The 13,495-nt window shown below is 51.6% G+C and overlaps 1 protein-coding gene across 1 annotated transcript in view; it reads left to right on the forward strand.

The window, feature by feature from the left end:
- Positions 1–13,495, forward strand: part of ATL1 (atlastin GTPase 1) — a 43,783-nt gene that overhangs the window by 27,730 nt on the left and 2,558 nt on the right. Inside the window, exons 8-14 of the mRNA XM_059819457.1 lie at positions 3,274–3,366; positions 4,797–4,935; positions 7,186–7,313; positions 8,001–8,057; positions 8,866–8,937; positions 9,964–10,395; positions 12,724–12,738. Of these exons, the coding sequence (XP_059675440.1) occupies positions 3,274–3,366; positions 4,797–4,935; positions 7,186–7,313; positions 8,001–8,057; positions 8,866–8,937; positions 9,964–10,395; positions 12,724–12,738 (936 nt within the window). The remainder of the gene's footprint in view (positions 1–3,273; positions 3,367–4,796; positions 4,936–7,185; positions 7,314–8,000; positions 8,058–8,865; positions 8,938–9,963; positions 10,396–12,723; positions 12,739–13,495) is intronic.

The raw sequence follows: 13,495 nt of genomic DNA on the forward strand, positions 1-13,495 counted from the left end.
AGGTTTCAAAGCTTTTGGGGGTCTGTGGGACCAGGTGTGAGGCAGGGAGCGGGGCCTAAGGGGATGGAGGGAGCGATGCTGTGAGGTCCCCACGTGTCCGCACACCGCAGTGGAGCTGCAGGGCTCGTTGCATGATTGCGGTGGTAAATAGAAGGAAAACACCTTCTGTGGGGCTCTGGCCTTTTCCCGTACAAGTTGTTCCTTTAACCAGATGCTCTTTGGCAGTCCCAGTGGCTTGGTCCAATTTCCAGCTGGCATCCACAGTAGGTTAGGTGGTAGCTGGATGGGGGTTTGTGAGCTTCCCAAAGTGGAAAACAGCAGAGAGCAAAACAGGCTGTAAAAATGCAAATAGTAATTGGGAATAGGTTACAGTTATTTTACTTCTGCCTTCCAACATAAAAAGAGAATTGCCGTCCTCACCACCATCCTGGAAGGCCTAAGGAGTTTATGGGGTGTCTGTGGTCAGGAAGTGGAAATAAAATCAAAAGGTTAAAAAATACAACAAATGGACAAATGGAGATTTTGGGGAGTTTTGAGGGTATATTGGGTGCTGGCATGTACAGATGACTGGTAAATGACATGAAAGCTACCAGTAAAAATATATAACTTGTAGTAGCAAGAGCTAGGAGAAGATTGTAACATGGTACAGAAAAAAGCCAGACATTAATTAAATATTCCTGTTCCTTAAAAACTATCAGGATAATGTAGCCAAATATTTCAGTGAAAGCAAAATACTTCCTACTCCATCAGTAAAAAGGCGGCTGCAAGGGGAAACTTTTAAAGATGCTTAAGTCATTAGGACTGGATAATAGGCTCTGATTTTTAATTGCTGTCAAGTCACACAGTTTTGTGGATAGCAAGTCTTGTCAAACAATCCCATGATCAATTTTTAAAAGACCATGAGTTTGGCTGATAAAGGTGACTATCACCATGATATGTTGCCTTCTGTAAGCCTTATCTCCCTATGATGCTGATTAAAAGCAAGTGAACAACATACCAAGTCAGTGTTTTAATCCATTGTAAATGGATTAAAAACTCATTAACTGATAGATGGCAGAGCACGCTGAGCTAATTTTAATAGGGAATCATCATCCTTCAGAAGTGTTTCCTTGGGGCTCTTCCCAGAGTCTCTCTGATTCACTGTCATCTTCATTAATGATCTGGGGAAAAATATCAAACGACTGGTGGTAACCCTTGCGGATGTGACAAAATTTGGTAGAAGGATGGATGGTGATGCGGCCAGGTGAGCAACGGAGATCTCCCATCCACATCGCAAAGCGGACTTCTTCCTGCAAAGCACGTTTTTAAAGACAGCCAAGCGTTTTGATTAGGAAGCAGGAGAAGGGCGATGGTAAATAAACTGCTTTTCCAGTGGGGAGGACGAGGCAGCGTGCAGCTCAGTGTCTGCAGCTGAGCCTGGACAAAGTCAGACTAGCAACGAAGGGCACGCTGTTAATGAGGGGCCAATGTAATGGTTAGGGTGCCTTAACGAGAGATGCAGGGGCTTCTCTGGTAGCTGCAGGCTTTAAACCAACACAGCTCTCTTTGCAGAAGAAAGTCTACAGCTTTGAGTTTCTTGGGTGAGGTTCCAGGCCTGTAAGTCAAACAAGCTGAACCTCTTTTGTCCTTAAAATATACAAATCTGTAAAGGAGGCTTTGGAAAACAGCTCCTATAGGAAAATGCTGCCAAGCAGGGAGTGCAGAGAAAGTGTCGACAGCAAGGCAGTTGCCTTGATCCTGCTGGAAGGGAAGTAATACTTGGCGGTGGAAAATTAACATTTCCCTTTGGCTCCCTCCTCTCCACGGTGTGTCCATGCACTTGCGCTGAAGCGTAATCGCCTGCGCTGCCCTACGCACCCTCCCCAGACACCGGTCCTGGTCGTGATGCCTTAGCAAAGGCTGCACGTGGTGCCTGGCAGTTTGTTAGACTGGAGGGGCTGAGGGTGGCTCTGAGGCTAAAGACAGCATGTCTGGAACAATTCTGCTTAAGAAAAAAGAAGATAATTCCAGAGTCAAACAGTGCAAAGCATACATAATGTGTTTGTGGAAAAGTCCTAAACATGGACACGTCTCCTAAGCATCTCATGGTCTTAGAAAGAACAGCGTGTCCTGAAACAGCTAACTGGGTGCAGTTGCTGTGGCTTGTCATGCAGTTAGGAACGGCCAGCTCACTGTTCTCTCTCTTTTTTTAACCTTTCCTGATGTTTTATGGAAGAGAACTAAGGAGGGGAAATATTTTCCCTCCGCTAAATCTTTGTTCTAAACATAGACAATTTTTAGGGAAATTCCAATGAAATGGATTCCATTTTCATGTTCATGAGAGGAACACCGGCATCCCTGCCAGGCCCTCCTGGGCTTCGGCGTTCAGAGCTTCCCCCTCCAAACCGTGTATTCGTTACATAGGACATAGGTCCCTTGCATAGATGAGACACTGCAGACAGGATTCTTTCTGAAAACATTTTTTTTTTTAAAGATTAAAAGTTGACCGTACTGGTATTTATTTATTTATTGCATAGGAATTTTGAATGCCTCAATAAAGATTACAAAAGCCAGTGATTTCTTATTCACACTCATTATCCTGCATCTGCTTCTCATTAAAAGTCTGTCTGGAAGGCTGCCTAGTGAAAAAGGCTGAAAAAATGAGTCTGTAAAATTCCCATAGGATGGAGCTAAATGTGGCTGGAATTAGGGAGCTCGGTGCCTTTTGTCCTGGTTAGCAAAAACCTCTTTCTTGTTTTGCAGTTGAAATGCTTGATGCTATTCTTCAAGCTAGGGAATCAAACTGCCACCCGGCAAACCTGTACAGCAGTCCTGGGTTTGCTCCCCGCTTCCCCTTGTAGGACGCAGCCACACGTGCAGCGAGTCTGTGTGGTCTCAGTGCCATGATGAGGTGGCCCTGCACAGAGGGGTATTTCCCCCAGTAAAGGCGTGAGATGCTGCTGGAGCTGGGCAGAGACTCAGGGCCAGGTCTCGTTGCGGCATGAAGGTGGGGAGAGGCTGCTGGGGGGGTTCTGCCACCACTGCGGGCTCCAACATCTGCTGCAAGTGGTGGTGGCGGGGATGGAGGCCCTGAAATTCCTCACGAACCCCCTTTTGATAACGTACAGCAGAGTCAGGCATCTCATCTAGCCACTCCTGGCCCTGCGATTAGCAGCAAACAACAGAGCGATGCCCTCGAAAGATGAGATTTTCAGAGCTGGAGCAGCTGGTAACTTTGACTCAGGGGGTGCTCCATGGCACTGACCCCATTGCGTTTCTGTCTCTGTTTTCTAGTCCCTTATATTCCTTGTTCGTGACTGGAGCTTCCCCTATGAATTTTCCTATGGATCCGATGGTGGCGCAAAATTTTTGGAGAAGCGGCTGAAGGTGCGTTCTTTCTGAACTGGGTTCATTTAATGAGCAGTGCTAGCCTGGGGGTACGCTCATGGGCGATGGAGAGTGAAGAGGCAAATCTGGCTTGTGACCCAGGGATGATACACTGCCATCACCTGCGTGGACAGAGAGTGCACAGAGCACCAGGGTGAGACCTTGATCTGGGGGACGGCTGGTGCTGGAGAGCGTAATCCAGGGAGCAGGGAACGGGGTGCAGAGCACCGGCACCAGTGAGGGTTCAGCTGGGTGGCCACAGCGTTGGCTGTTAGGTGTGAACTGCAGTGTACAGAGATGCTGCTTACAGTCGCACTTACCCAGTGCCTTAAAATCACAGAAGAGGCATTTTAGGAGGCTGAATTTCCTTGCTACATTCAGTGGGGGGCTGAGGCCGCCTGTGCCAGGCTTCTGCCCAAGCTCCCTGGGGCTCTCTTGCTGGGAGCAGCTGGGAGGGGTGTTGGAGGTGGGAGTCAGCAGATTCCCTAGAGACCAGGAATGATGTTTTAGTAATAGGTAGTTGTACAGTAAAACTGATGGGCGAGGGCTCTGCTGGGATTAAGCAGGAAATGCATGGATGATTTGGTAGTGAAGAGACCTAATTAAAGGGGAGACAAGAAAGGCCCTAGTGGGAAATCCCAAATGTTTTTGTATTCCAGTCATACATGGACATGCACATTTTCCAAACGATAATAACATGCCCCAGGGCATGTGGTCACAGTTACTTGGTCGCTGGAAGAGCTTTGTCTTTGTCCTCGTGCAGCATACCCCTACGGGATGTCCTTCTGGCTTGCTTTTTCTCGCTCTAAGCAGCCACAGTGCGGAATACCCCGTGCTCCTGCCAGCACCGCTGGCCAAGCGTTACCAGTGTCCCCATCAGAAGGAAACCCCCTGACCCCCTGACTGTGTTCAGTTTTGGGCCCCTCACTCCAAGAAGGACATGGAGGTGCTGGAGCGTGTCCAGAGAAGGGCGACGGAGCTGGTGAGGGGTCTGGAGCACAAGTCTGATGAGGAGCGGCTGAGGGAGCTGGGGTTGTTCAGTCTGGAGAAGAGGAGGCTGAGGGGAGACCTCATCGCTCTCTACAACTCCCTGAAAGGGGGTTGTGGTGAGGTGGGTGTTGGTCTTTTCCCTCAAGTGACATGTGATGGACAAGAGGAAATGGCCTCAAGTTGTGCCAGGAGAGGTTCAGGCTGGATATTAGGAAAAATTCCTTTACTGAGAGAGTGGTGAGACACTGGAATAAGCTGCCCAGGGAGGTGGTGGAGTCACCATCCCTGGAGGCGTTCATGGAATGTGTGGACGTGGCACTGCGGGACATGGTTTAGTGGACATGGTGGGGTTGGGTTGATGGTTGGACTTGATGATCTTACAGGTCTTTTCCAACCTTAGTGATTCTGTGATTCTGTGACCGCAAACTGGTCTCTCACAGGTCTCAGGAAATCAGCATGAAGAGCTGCAGAACGTCAGAAAGCACATCCATTCCTGCTTCACCAAAATCTCCTGCTTCCTCTTACCTCACCCGGGCCTGAAAGTCGCCACCAACCCTAATTTTGATGGAAAACTGAAAGGTACGAAGGCAAAGGTCTGGTTTTTAAGCGGATACCTTAGATGCCCTGGCAGACTGTCCTGCTGGTTCCTGAAACCTCTATAAGTATTTGCCATGAAAAAACTCCTGGGAGAGGCGTTGGATCCTCCTCCCAACGATGTGGATGCGCTTGGCTCATTCTTCCAAGTGCGGCAGCTGCCTGTTTGTTGGCAGATGCTTTTAACCTAAGACAGAGGTGGAGGCCAAAAAGGTGTGAGAGGCCCAGACAGAGATGGAGGTCAGAAAAGGTGTGGGAGGCCAAAAAGGTGTGGGAGGCCCAGAGATGGAGGCCAAAAAAGGTGTGGGAGGCCAAAAAGGTGTGGGAGGCCAGAAAGGTGTGGGAGGCCAGAAAGGTGTGGGAGCCCAGACAGAGATTGAGGCTGGAAAGGTGTGGGAGAACGAAAAGGTGTGTGGGGCCAAGACAGAAGTGGAGGCCAAAAAGGTGTGGGAGAACGAAAAGGTGTGTGGGGCCAAGACAGAAGTGGAGGCCAAAAAGGTGTGGGAGGCCAAAAATGTCTCGGAGCCACTGGCAATATGCACTGTCAGGACTGGTGGCTGATAGGCAACTGGGGAAGGGCAGGGCTGAGATAGGAAGTTTATGGACAGGGTGTTAAGCCTGTAATTACGCCTCACTTGCAATTCGGCACAGATGCAGAGCGGTGCAGAGCGGTTGCCAGAAGGCAGGCTGGTGCTTGCGGAGTGTGGAAGGCCGGGGAAGAGAACGTTATTTCACTTTGAAAAGCTTTCCAAGGAATATTTAATCTTCCTGACTTATCTGATCAGTGGTTTCCCTACAGGTCACACTTAGTTCAACAGGTTAAAAAAAAGGGGGAAGGAAAAAAAGCCATGGTAAGATTCTCCACCCTCAAAGGAGCCACGTGCTGTGGATTTTTTCAGTTGTCTGTTGTGAACCGACTGCTTACCAGCATTGCTGGTTACAGGCTGCTTGCAATCTTAGCAATAGAGAAGGTGGCCCTTAGTCACTTAAAATAGATTAGCAGACAGAAAGATGTTACTTTGTCTTTGGTTTTGTCTGGCTAGTAGTGATCAGACTTGTTCTTCTGGCAAACTCCATGCTAACCAGCAAGCAGGATGGCGAGGCAGCGGGAGGGAGGTGTGCTTGTGGAAACTGAGCTGATTCCCCCCTTAATTTCAGGTGCTGAGTAGTACTGCGGAAGTGGTGTGTGCAGAACTGGCACAGGAGTTGGCAGCAGCTTCTTGACACCATTTTTCTTGTTCCCACAGAGCCGTATGCAGCTTTTTGTGCTCTGATGGAAGAAATGTGGGGGAACTTCCCCTCTCTCCTTACCTTCTAAATGCCTGGATGTTGCAGTGTTTTTTCTGTCTCCAGCCACGTACAGTTTAATTTAAATGACAGTAAATCGATGTCAGACACTGTGAAGCCATAAGAATGACTGTTAGGAGACTAATCTGCCTATGTTGAAGTGACACAAGCAGCCCATGGACCCCTCAAACAGTGCCCTGTGCCAGCTCTGTGCTTTGGCAAAGGGGACAGGCTGGTAGGAGCAGAGATTGTGCCTGCTCCTCGTACCTGCACCGAGGGGTGTCTGATAGTGCAATGTAAGTGCACAGTCACTCGCAGGAGTCCTTACTGTACCTGTACCAAGCACCTAATGGTTTGCAAAAGCTTTAAAATGCTTTACAATGAGAATTTCACATATGGGTTCATAGAGACCAAGAACTCGGCACAGAAAATCTTACCTGCTGGCACAGGAGATGGCAGGGATGAGAGCCAGAGAGCCTAAGCCCTGCCAGAAGATTTCCGCTACGGGTGCCACGGAGCAGAGCAAAAGGAAGGCACAGCACGTGTCTGTGCCCTGTATGCTCAAGGTCATGATTTTCAAAGAGTGTATATATCTAGGCAAGAAGATGCTGCTCTCTGGCTGTCAGTGTTGTGTGCGCATCACCAGCGCCATCAGCAAAAGCGGTTTTGTTCTGGTTTTTCCCCACGCAGTCACATTTGTGTTTGTGCAAGTATTTTTGAGCCCATGAAGCTGGTTAGTGGATATATGCACAGCCGTATATTCTGTCCATGGGTTAAGTAACAACCTAACTGGGGCCACGATCATTTCTGAGTGCTCACATCACTAAATTATAGGGTGCCTGAGTTTGTATCCTGGCTTGAGTCCCCCACTCTTGTTTCGTGTGAGTGCCCACTGAAGGACAAGTCTGACTGAGGGGTGGTACTGATGACATTGGATTTTGTTTCCAGAGATAGACGATGAGTTCATCAAGAACTTGAAGATTTTGATTCCTTGGCTTCTTAGTCCTGAGAGCCTGGACGTTAAGGAGATCAATGGAAACCATATCACCTGTAGAGGCCTTGTGGAGTATTTTAAGGTATTGGCTTGTTTAAGAGGAGGTGGGTTTACTCATCTGTGGCACGCTTGTACTTTTGCTGTAATTAAAGGGGAAAGCAGCAGCAGGCAGGCCAGCACTTGATGGCTGGAGGAAATGTTCTTGGTCTAGCTAATAGTCCTGACTCTCATTGCTGCAGAAAGCAAACACCTCACGGTTGCGTATTTGACCATGCGGTAAGCCCAAGGAGTGGGCCGGGCTGTTTTCCTCCCCTGGAGAATTGACCAGGGGGAGGTAGGCTGAGGGCTGTATTCCCATTGCCTTTGGAAAAAGCTTATTTTTGTTGTCATGACTACTGGGACATTTTAATGCAAGACATCAGTGAGTAATTCTCACCACCTACTCTCCAGGGCTACCTGACTCTAGCTCCTTCTCCTTCACTGAAGGACGGAGGTAGGTGCAAATCCGATGGTAGATGCTTCGTGTAACTGTTGGAGCGAGAGCCTTGAGTGACTGACCCAGGCCATCCAAGGAGTCAACCTCGAGCAATGCTATGTAGCATTTTCTGACAGCATCCCCTGCTGAAGCCGGCTTGTGCCAGGAACGCCCTCCTCTTCTGTGTTTCTAACATCCTGTTAAAGCTGTGTCTGGAACTGGGTGGGGGTGTTTGCATGTTGCTGGTGCATGCCGTATTCAATGCGATTTAATTTTCTGTGCACTGTTTTGCAGGCATACATAAAGATCTACCAAGGGGAAGAACTGCCACACCCAAAGTCGATGCTGCAGGTACGTGAGTGTGAGCCGTGAGCCGGTGGGCATTCATGCACTGTAATTGCCATTGATTTCCAGTTAATTGTCAGAGGTGTCCAGCTAGTGCAGCACATTGGGTCTTCTGTGATTTTATTTCAAATGCCTTAGTGTAACAACCCAAGAAACAGCCCTCTTGGAAGTATTTGGCAGTCACGAGTCTGATATTGCTTAGAAATTGCGGCAGCACGGCTCATGCACCTTGGTCGGACTGTGGTGACTTGCTGTCTGTGTGCACAGCATCAGCTAGCTTAGCTGAAATTGTTCCCCGCAGGTAAATAGCATCGTCTTTGGCTGCCGTGAGGCTGCACATGGAGGTGACGTGGCCCCCCACGCGGGCAGTGGCTGCTGGGCTGCAGCTCTGCTCTCTGAGCCAGATGGCTTTGCGGGAGGTTGCAGCTGTAGCTGTTTACATACGACTGAGCCTTTTATCTGTGTTCTTGCCGTTTCCCACAGCCGAAGCCAAAGTTTTCGTTGCTCTGGCTTGGAGGGTAGGAATCCTCTCTTCATGCAGGCTTTTGCCTAGGGGGACTGAGGAGACTGGACGTGTAAATACGGGATGATCTTATTTGGCATTGGTCAGAGGCTGGGGAGAGTACACTTGGCGAAGACAAGGGAGCTGTTTAATTCCGTACGCGTGCACCAGGGTAGCATGCACATGTCTTGGCCATGTACACGTGTGGACCACGGGTACCCAGGCAGCCAGTGGCTGCTACTCTCTGCAATTACACTTCTTAACCCTGTCTTTCTGCAGCTAAACTTTGTACCCCTTTTGCCTTTCTTGCAGGCCACAGCAGAAGCCAACAATTTAGCAGCAGTTGCCACTGCCAAAGACACCTACAGCAAGAGAATGGAAGAGGTAGGTGGTGCCGAGCGCGTCGTTTCACGGCGCTCGTGTCTCCTGGCTCTCCTGTCCTCGTGGGGAAACCTCCCTGCCTGGGTTCCTGGTAGAAAAAGTCCTGCATGGACTTGGCCAGGACTGCGTGTTCAGGGTCCCAAAGAGGGTCTCTCCTGTGTTCATGGTGGGAAAGGGCTTTCTCGCAGGCTGGAGGAGAGCAGTGCCTGGTCAGGGTATCATGGCAGGACAGGGGAGGGTGATTGACAAATAGTCACTGTTTCATCCGATGGCAGCTTTTTGCAGACCACATGGCTTCTGCTGAATTTGCATCCTCTTCCCAGCGTTCCCCAGCGTGGGTAGATGCAACCCAAAAATGGGATTTTAATGGGGTGGTAGCGCTGTGTGACCCTGCAACCCGTACTATGGCTGGTGCTAATTAGGGGATAAAGTCATTATAACTGGCTTTTCACCTATGCCCTGCCTTGTCAGCCCATCCGTCAGCTCTGCTGAGGGGATGGTTGTGATGTTTTAAGGTGAAGCTCAGACCCCAGCCTGTCTCCAGCCACTTCCAGGCCCCCACTCTGTTCATCAGTATTGGAGATCGCTGCCTATTGGCAGGAAAAAGGTGTGTGGCCAAACTGCCTGTGGACTGCCCTGGGCCTTAAAACTAATGTATCCATATTCTGAAGCAGAAGGAAAATGCCGCAGAGTTTCCAGCACTGGAAAATGCTGGGGTTCAGGGTCCTGCCGGTCAGTGTAGCTCAGCCGTCAGTGTTGCCCGAGATCCTGGCTTGGGCTGTGAGTGAATTGAGTAGGGGAGCTGTGGGACGCAGCTTCCCAGTGCAGACACCCGCTGCCGTGTTTTAACCTGCACCTTGCAGAACTGTCCCAGATGGACAGCACAGTCGTGGAGGTCTTCCTGCAGGATCTAGCGGTCTGTGCCAAACAGGAGCCTGTAAAGCCCCAATTCCAGGGGTTTGCATGGCACAGCACAGGAGCTGTGGGTGCTGAGGTTTCTGGAGTGATGGGACTGTGTTTTCCATGCAGGTCTGTGGTGGGGACAAGCCCTTCCTTGCACCTAGTGACCTCCAGACCAAACACATGGAGCTGAAGGAGGAGGCTGTGAAGCTGTTTCGCGGGGTGAAGAAGATGGGTGGGGAGGAGTTCAGCCGTCGCTACCTCCAGCAACTAGAGAACGAGATAGATGAGCTCTACATCCAGTACATCAAGCACAACGACAGCAAGAACATCTTCCACGCCGCCCGCACCCCCGCCACGCTCTTTGTGGTCATCTTCATCACTTACGTGATAGCTGGAGTGACCGGCTTCATTGGCTTGGACATCATAGCCAGTCTGTGCAACATGATCATGGGCTTGACACTTATCACACTGTGTACCTGGGCATATATCAGATACTCTGGGGAGTACAGAGAACTGGGCGCAGTAATAGACCAAGTGGCCGCAGCGTTATGGGACCAGGTAGGATAAAGAGCTTTTGATTTAAAACAAACAAAAAAACCCCACCAAGTTCTTAAGTGTTGAGTTTCCTGGGGCTTTTCCTCCCCTTTTTTGCCTTTAGGGTTGTTAGATGCTCTGGCTGGTCCTGCCTGGGCAGATGCAGCTGCTTGAGCTGGTTGTGCTGTGATCAGTGGGAGAAGCCCTGTCTTCTTCAGACAGCAGGACAATGAGTTTTAGGCCATTCCTTAGACCTTCTAGGTGGGGAAAGCAGGGACAGAGGAAATGTTTTCAGATCAGTTTGTGGAGTTGACTGTAAGGGGGACACGTCTTAGGGACCGGAGGTGGGCCTGGGTAGGACTGCTCTGTGGTTGTAGCACAGGTAGGCAGTGCGAGATGGGTTGGAGAGCAGGAGTGAAGAGCAAGGCTGGAGCTGCGTACCGACCCACCCCTTCCCGTGCTCGAGCCTGAGCCTCTGAATCCTGCCCAGTGTGAAAGACAAGCTGTGTAGATCCGGGCTGGGGATGAGAAAACTCACAGCAAGCTATTTTGTTCTGCCTTTTTTTTCTTCTTGTCTTACCCATCACCAAATGCTGGTTTGTGGAGTCTCAGACCTTGTGGAAATGGGGCAGCGTTGCCTAGGGTCCCACCAGGGAGGCTTTCTCACAGCCGATGTGTGTGCTTTTTGCGTGCATGCCTGTGTATGTCAAAAAGAACAGACCCGTATCTCTCTCTTGGTTCAGGGCAGGGATTTTGGCTCTCCCCAGGTCTGCCGGAGACCGAGGCCAGGTCTCGGCTCAGCTTGATTTGGCACTGGGCCCCACTTTCCCATTGCAGCCACAGCTGTGCTGGGTCACTCTTTTTAGATTTCTTTTTTTTCCAAACAACATGGGAAGGTCTTGGTTGGACCCCGATGTCAAACAGAAACACCTCTAAAATCTTAAGAATGGTCAGAGTGAGTAAGCACCCCCCTGCACGCCCCTGTGTTGCTCTGCCCGCTTTCCGAACGGCGCCACGGCAGCACCGGGCCCTGGCAGGGTTATCTCACAGCCCACAGCCGCGGTATTTTTAACGCTCAGTCCTTCCTGTTTCTCCTTCTGCAGCAGCCCTTTCCTCTCCCCATTGCAGAGCTGCCGGGGAAAGCCCGGACCCTGCAGGCTCCCACTGCCCCACTTCGCCCTGGCCAGGGGAGCAGCCCACCGGAACGCAGCTGCAGCTGTGGGCCCATGTGCCAAAATAACATTTAAAGGGGTGCGATGGCTTCCTGCTTTTCCCATGGCAGAGCCGGGGTGAGCTCATTGTTTTGCTCGGCCCTCAGCAGCCACCAGCCGCAATCACAGGTTTCATTTCTGTAATGCTCCAAGGGGGGAAGGGCCGATCTCAACAGCTTTACCTGCTCCTCCCCTGCTTTTTATCCACCGGTGAGTTTTTGAACAGGAGTGACCACATTCGCCTGCTTCCCGTTGCTGCGCAGAGAGCTGCAGCTGGAGCTAAACATGCAGCTTTGGGGGGAAAAAATGAAGCATTTATTTTTCAGTTCCTTCATCCCAGAGCTGGGTAGCCGTGTTGCTCAGCTGGGCAGCCTTTAAAATAAGGCGGATGGAGAGGCAGCCCATCGCCTGCATCCCAGGTGGGTTCATCCTGGCTGCTCTGTCCTCAGCAGCCTGAGCATCCACGGTAAACCCCTCTGCGGTGCGGTCAGTGCCGGTGCTGCGGCTGTTTGCTTGAGGACCCTTCCCGGGTGCCTTTGGGAGATGCTGGCCTATTTAAGCCCAGCATTTGCCCATCCCTGTGGAGAAACCGGTGTGTGTGGGGGGAGTTAGTTAAGCAAGAACAGGACGCAGCCAGCAGGAAGCCAGAGACGCTGCCCACTTGCAATCTGCCCAGCTGGGTCAAAATAAAGAGGTTAAAGTGCCTGCAGCTGCTCCCTGACACCCGGCTGGCCCCCGCGGGCTGTGCAGCACAGCTTTCCAACTGAAGGGAAAGTTCTCCCGAGAAGGAGCCGCGCAGACGGGCGGTACTCGCCCTGCCGCAGGCACCGGGGCTTGGGCAGCGTGACTGCCCACTGCGATACACAGGGCTGGTGCCCGAGGTGCCCCGGGAGGGTTCAAAGCTCTCATGGCTCTCTCCCGTGCAAGCGCTCGGTGTCCCGTGGCAGCGGGACTGGACAGAGCCGTGAGGGGGTCCTGCAAGAGGGGCAGCCTGTGCAGGGCGAGTACGGGGCCATGTTGGCACCAGCAAGTGGCTCTGGCCAGAGGTGTGAGCACTGTGCGCTCCCATGGATGTGTGTGATACACAGAGATGCTTTTTTTTTTTCTTTCTCCCCCTTTTCTTCCCAATGCTGCTCCCCAGGGAAGCACAAATGAGGTAAGTGGCTCTTATTCTCCCCACCTCCCTGGCATGCAACTCCGCTTGGCTCCCATGGGCAGCCGAGCTGCGGGCTCCCGGGGAAAAGTGTGTCGGACCCAGATGCACGTTGCAGCTGCGTCTCTGCCTTTGGGCTTGCGGAGGCCGGGGGCTGCGGGGGCTCTGGGCAGCGGTGACATCCCGGCCCTGCACCAGGATGCTTGCCAGCGGCTGGGCTCTGGTTGTTCCCTGTGATCCAGATGCCTGGGGAAGGTGGGGGGGCAAACGTGGGTGCTGTGCTTCAGGTGGTGCTGGAAGCCAAGTGGGGGAGAGTTTTGGGTGAGGAGTGTGTTTGTTATGATGGGGATTTTCAGCTTTCTCCCGTCAGTTCTGTTTGGCGATTTTCCTGTTGTGCTGAGAGGTCAAACCTGAACACCAGTTTGTTTTGTAGCACCAACTGGGCTCCTGCCCCAGCAGCTGAGGAGCCCCCATACTTGGCGAGGCCTTTCTGTGCTGCTGGAAGTGCTGTGTGTTGTGTTTTGGGCAAAACCACCTCATATCGGATTAAGCCGAATGCAGCACCTGGGAGGCGTATTTGATCTCCCCTGCCTCTTCTTGGGGCAGCAGGCAGAGTACAACCCCTCTCGCCCTGCTTGGCAGGGGAACTGCTCCGAGGGGAGCCGGTCCCTGCCCAGCGCTCGCGGTGCAGCCCTGCAGGGAGCCCTGGCTCAACAACCATCAGCAGCCGCGTAGGTTGGGCTCGTGGCTCCGCTTGCCC

The sequence above is a fragment of the Gavia stellata genome, chromosome 7, assembly GCF_030936135.1.
Source record: "Gavia stellata isolate bGavSte3 chromosome 7, bGavSte3.hap2, whole genome shotgun sequence".
In the NCBI taxonomy this organism is placed as follows: domain Eukaryota; kingdom Metazoa; phylum Chordata; class Aves; order Gaviiformes; family Gaviidae; genus Gavia; species Gavia stellata.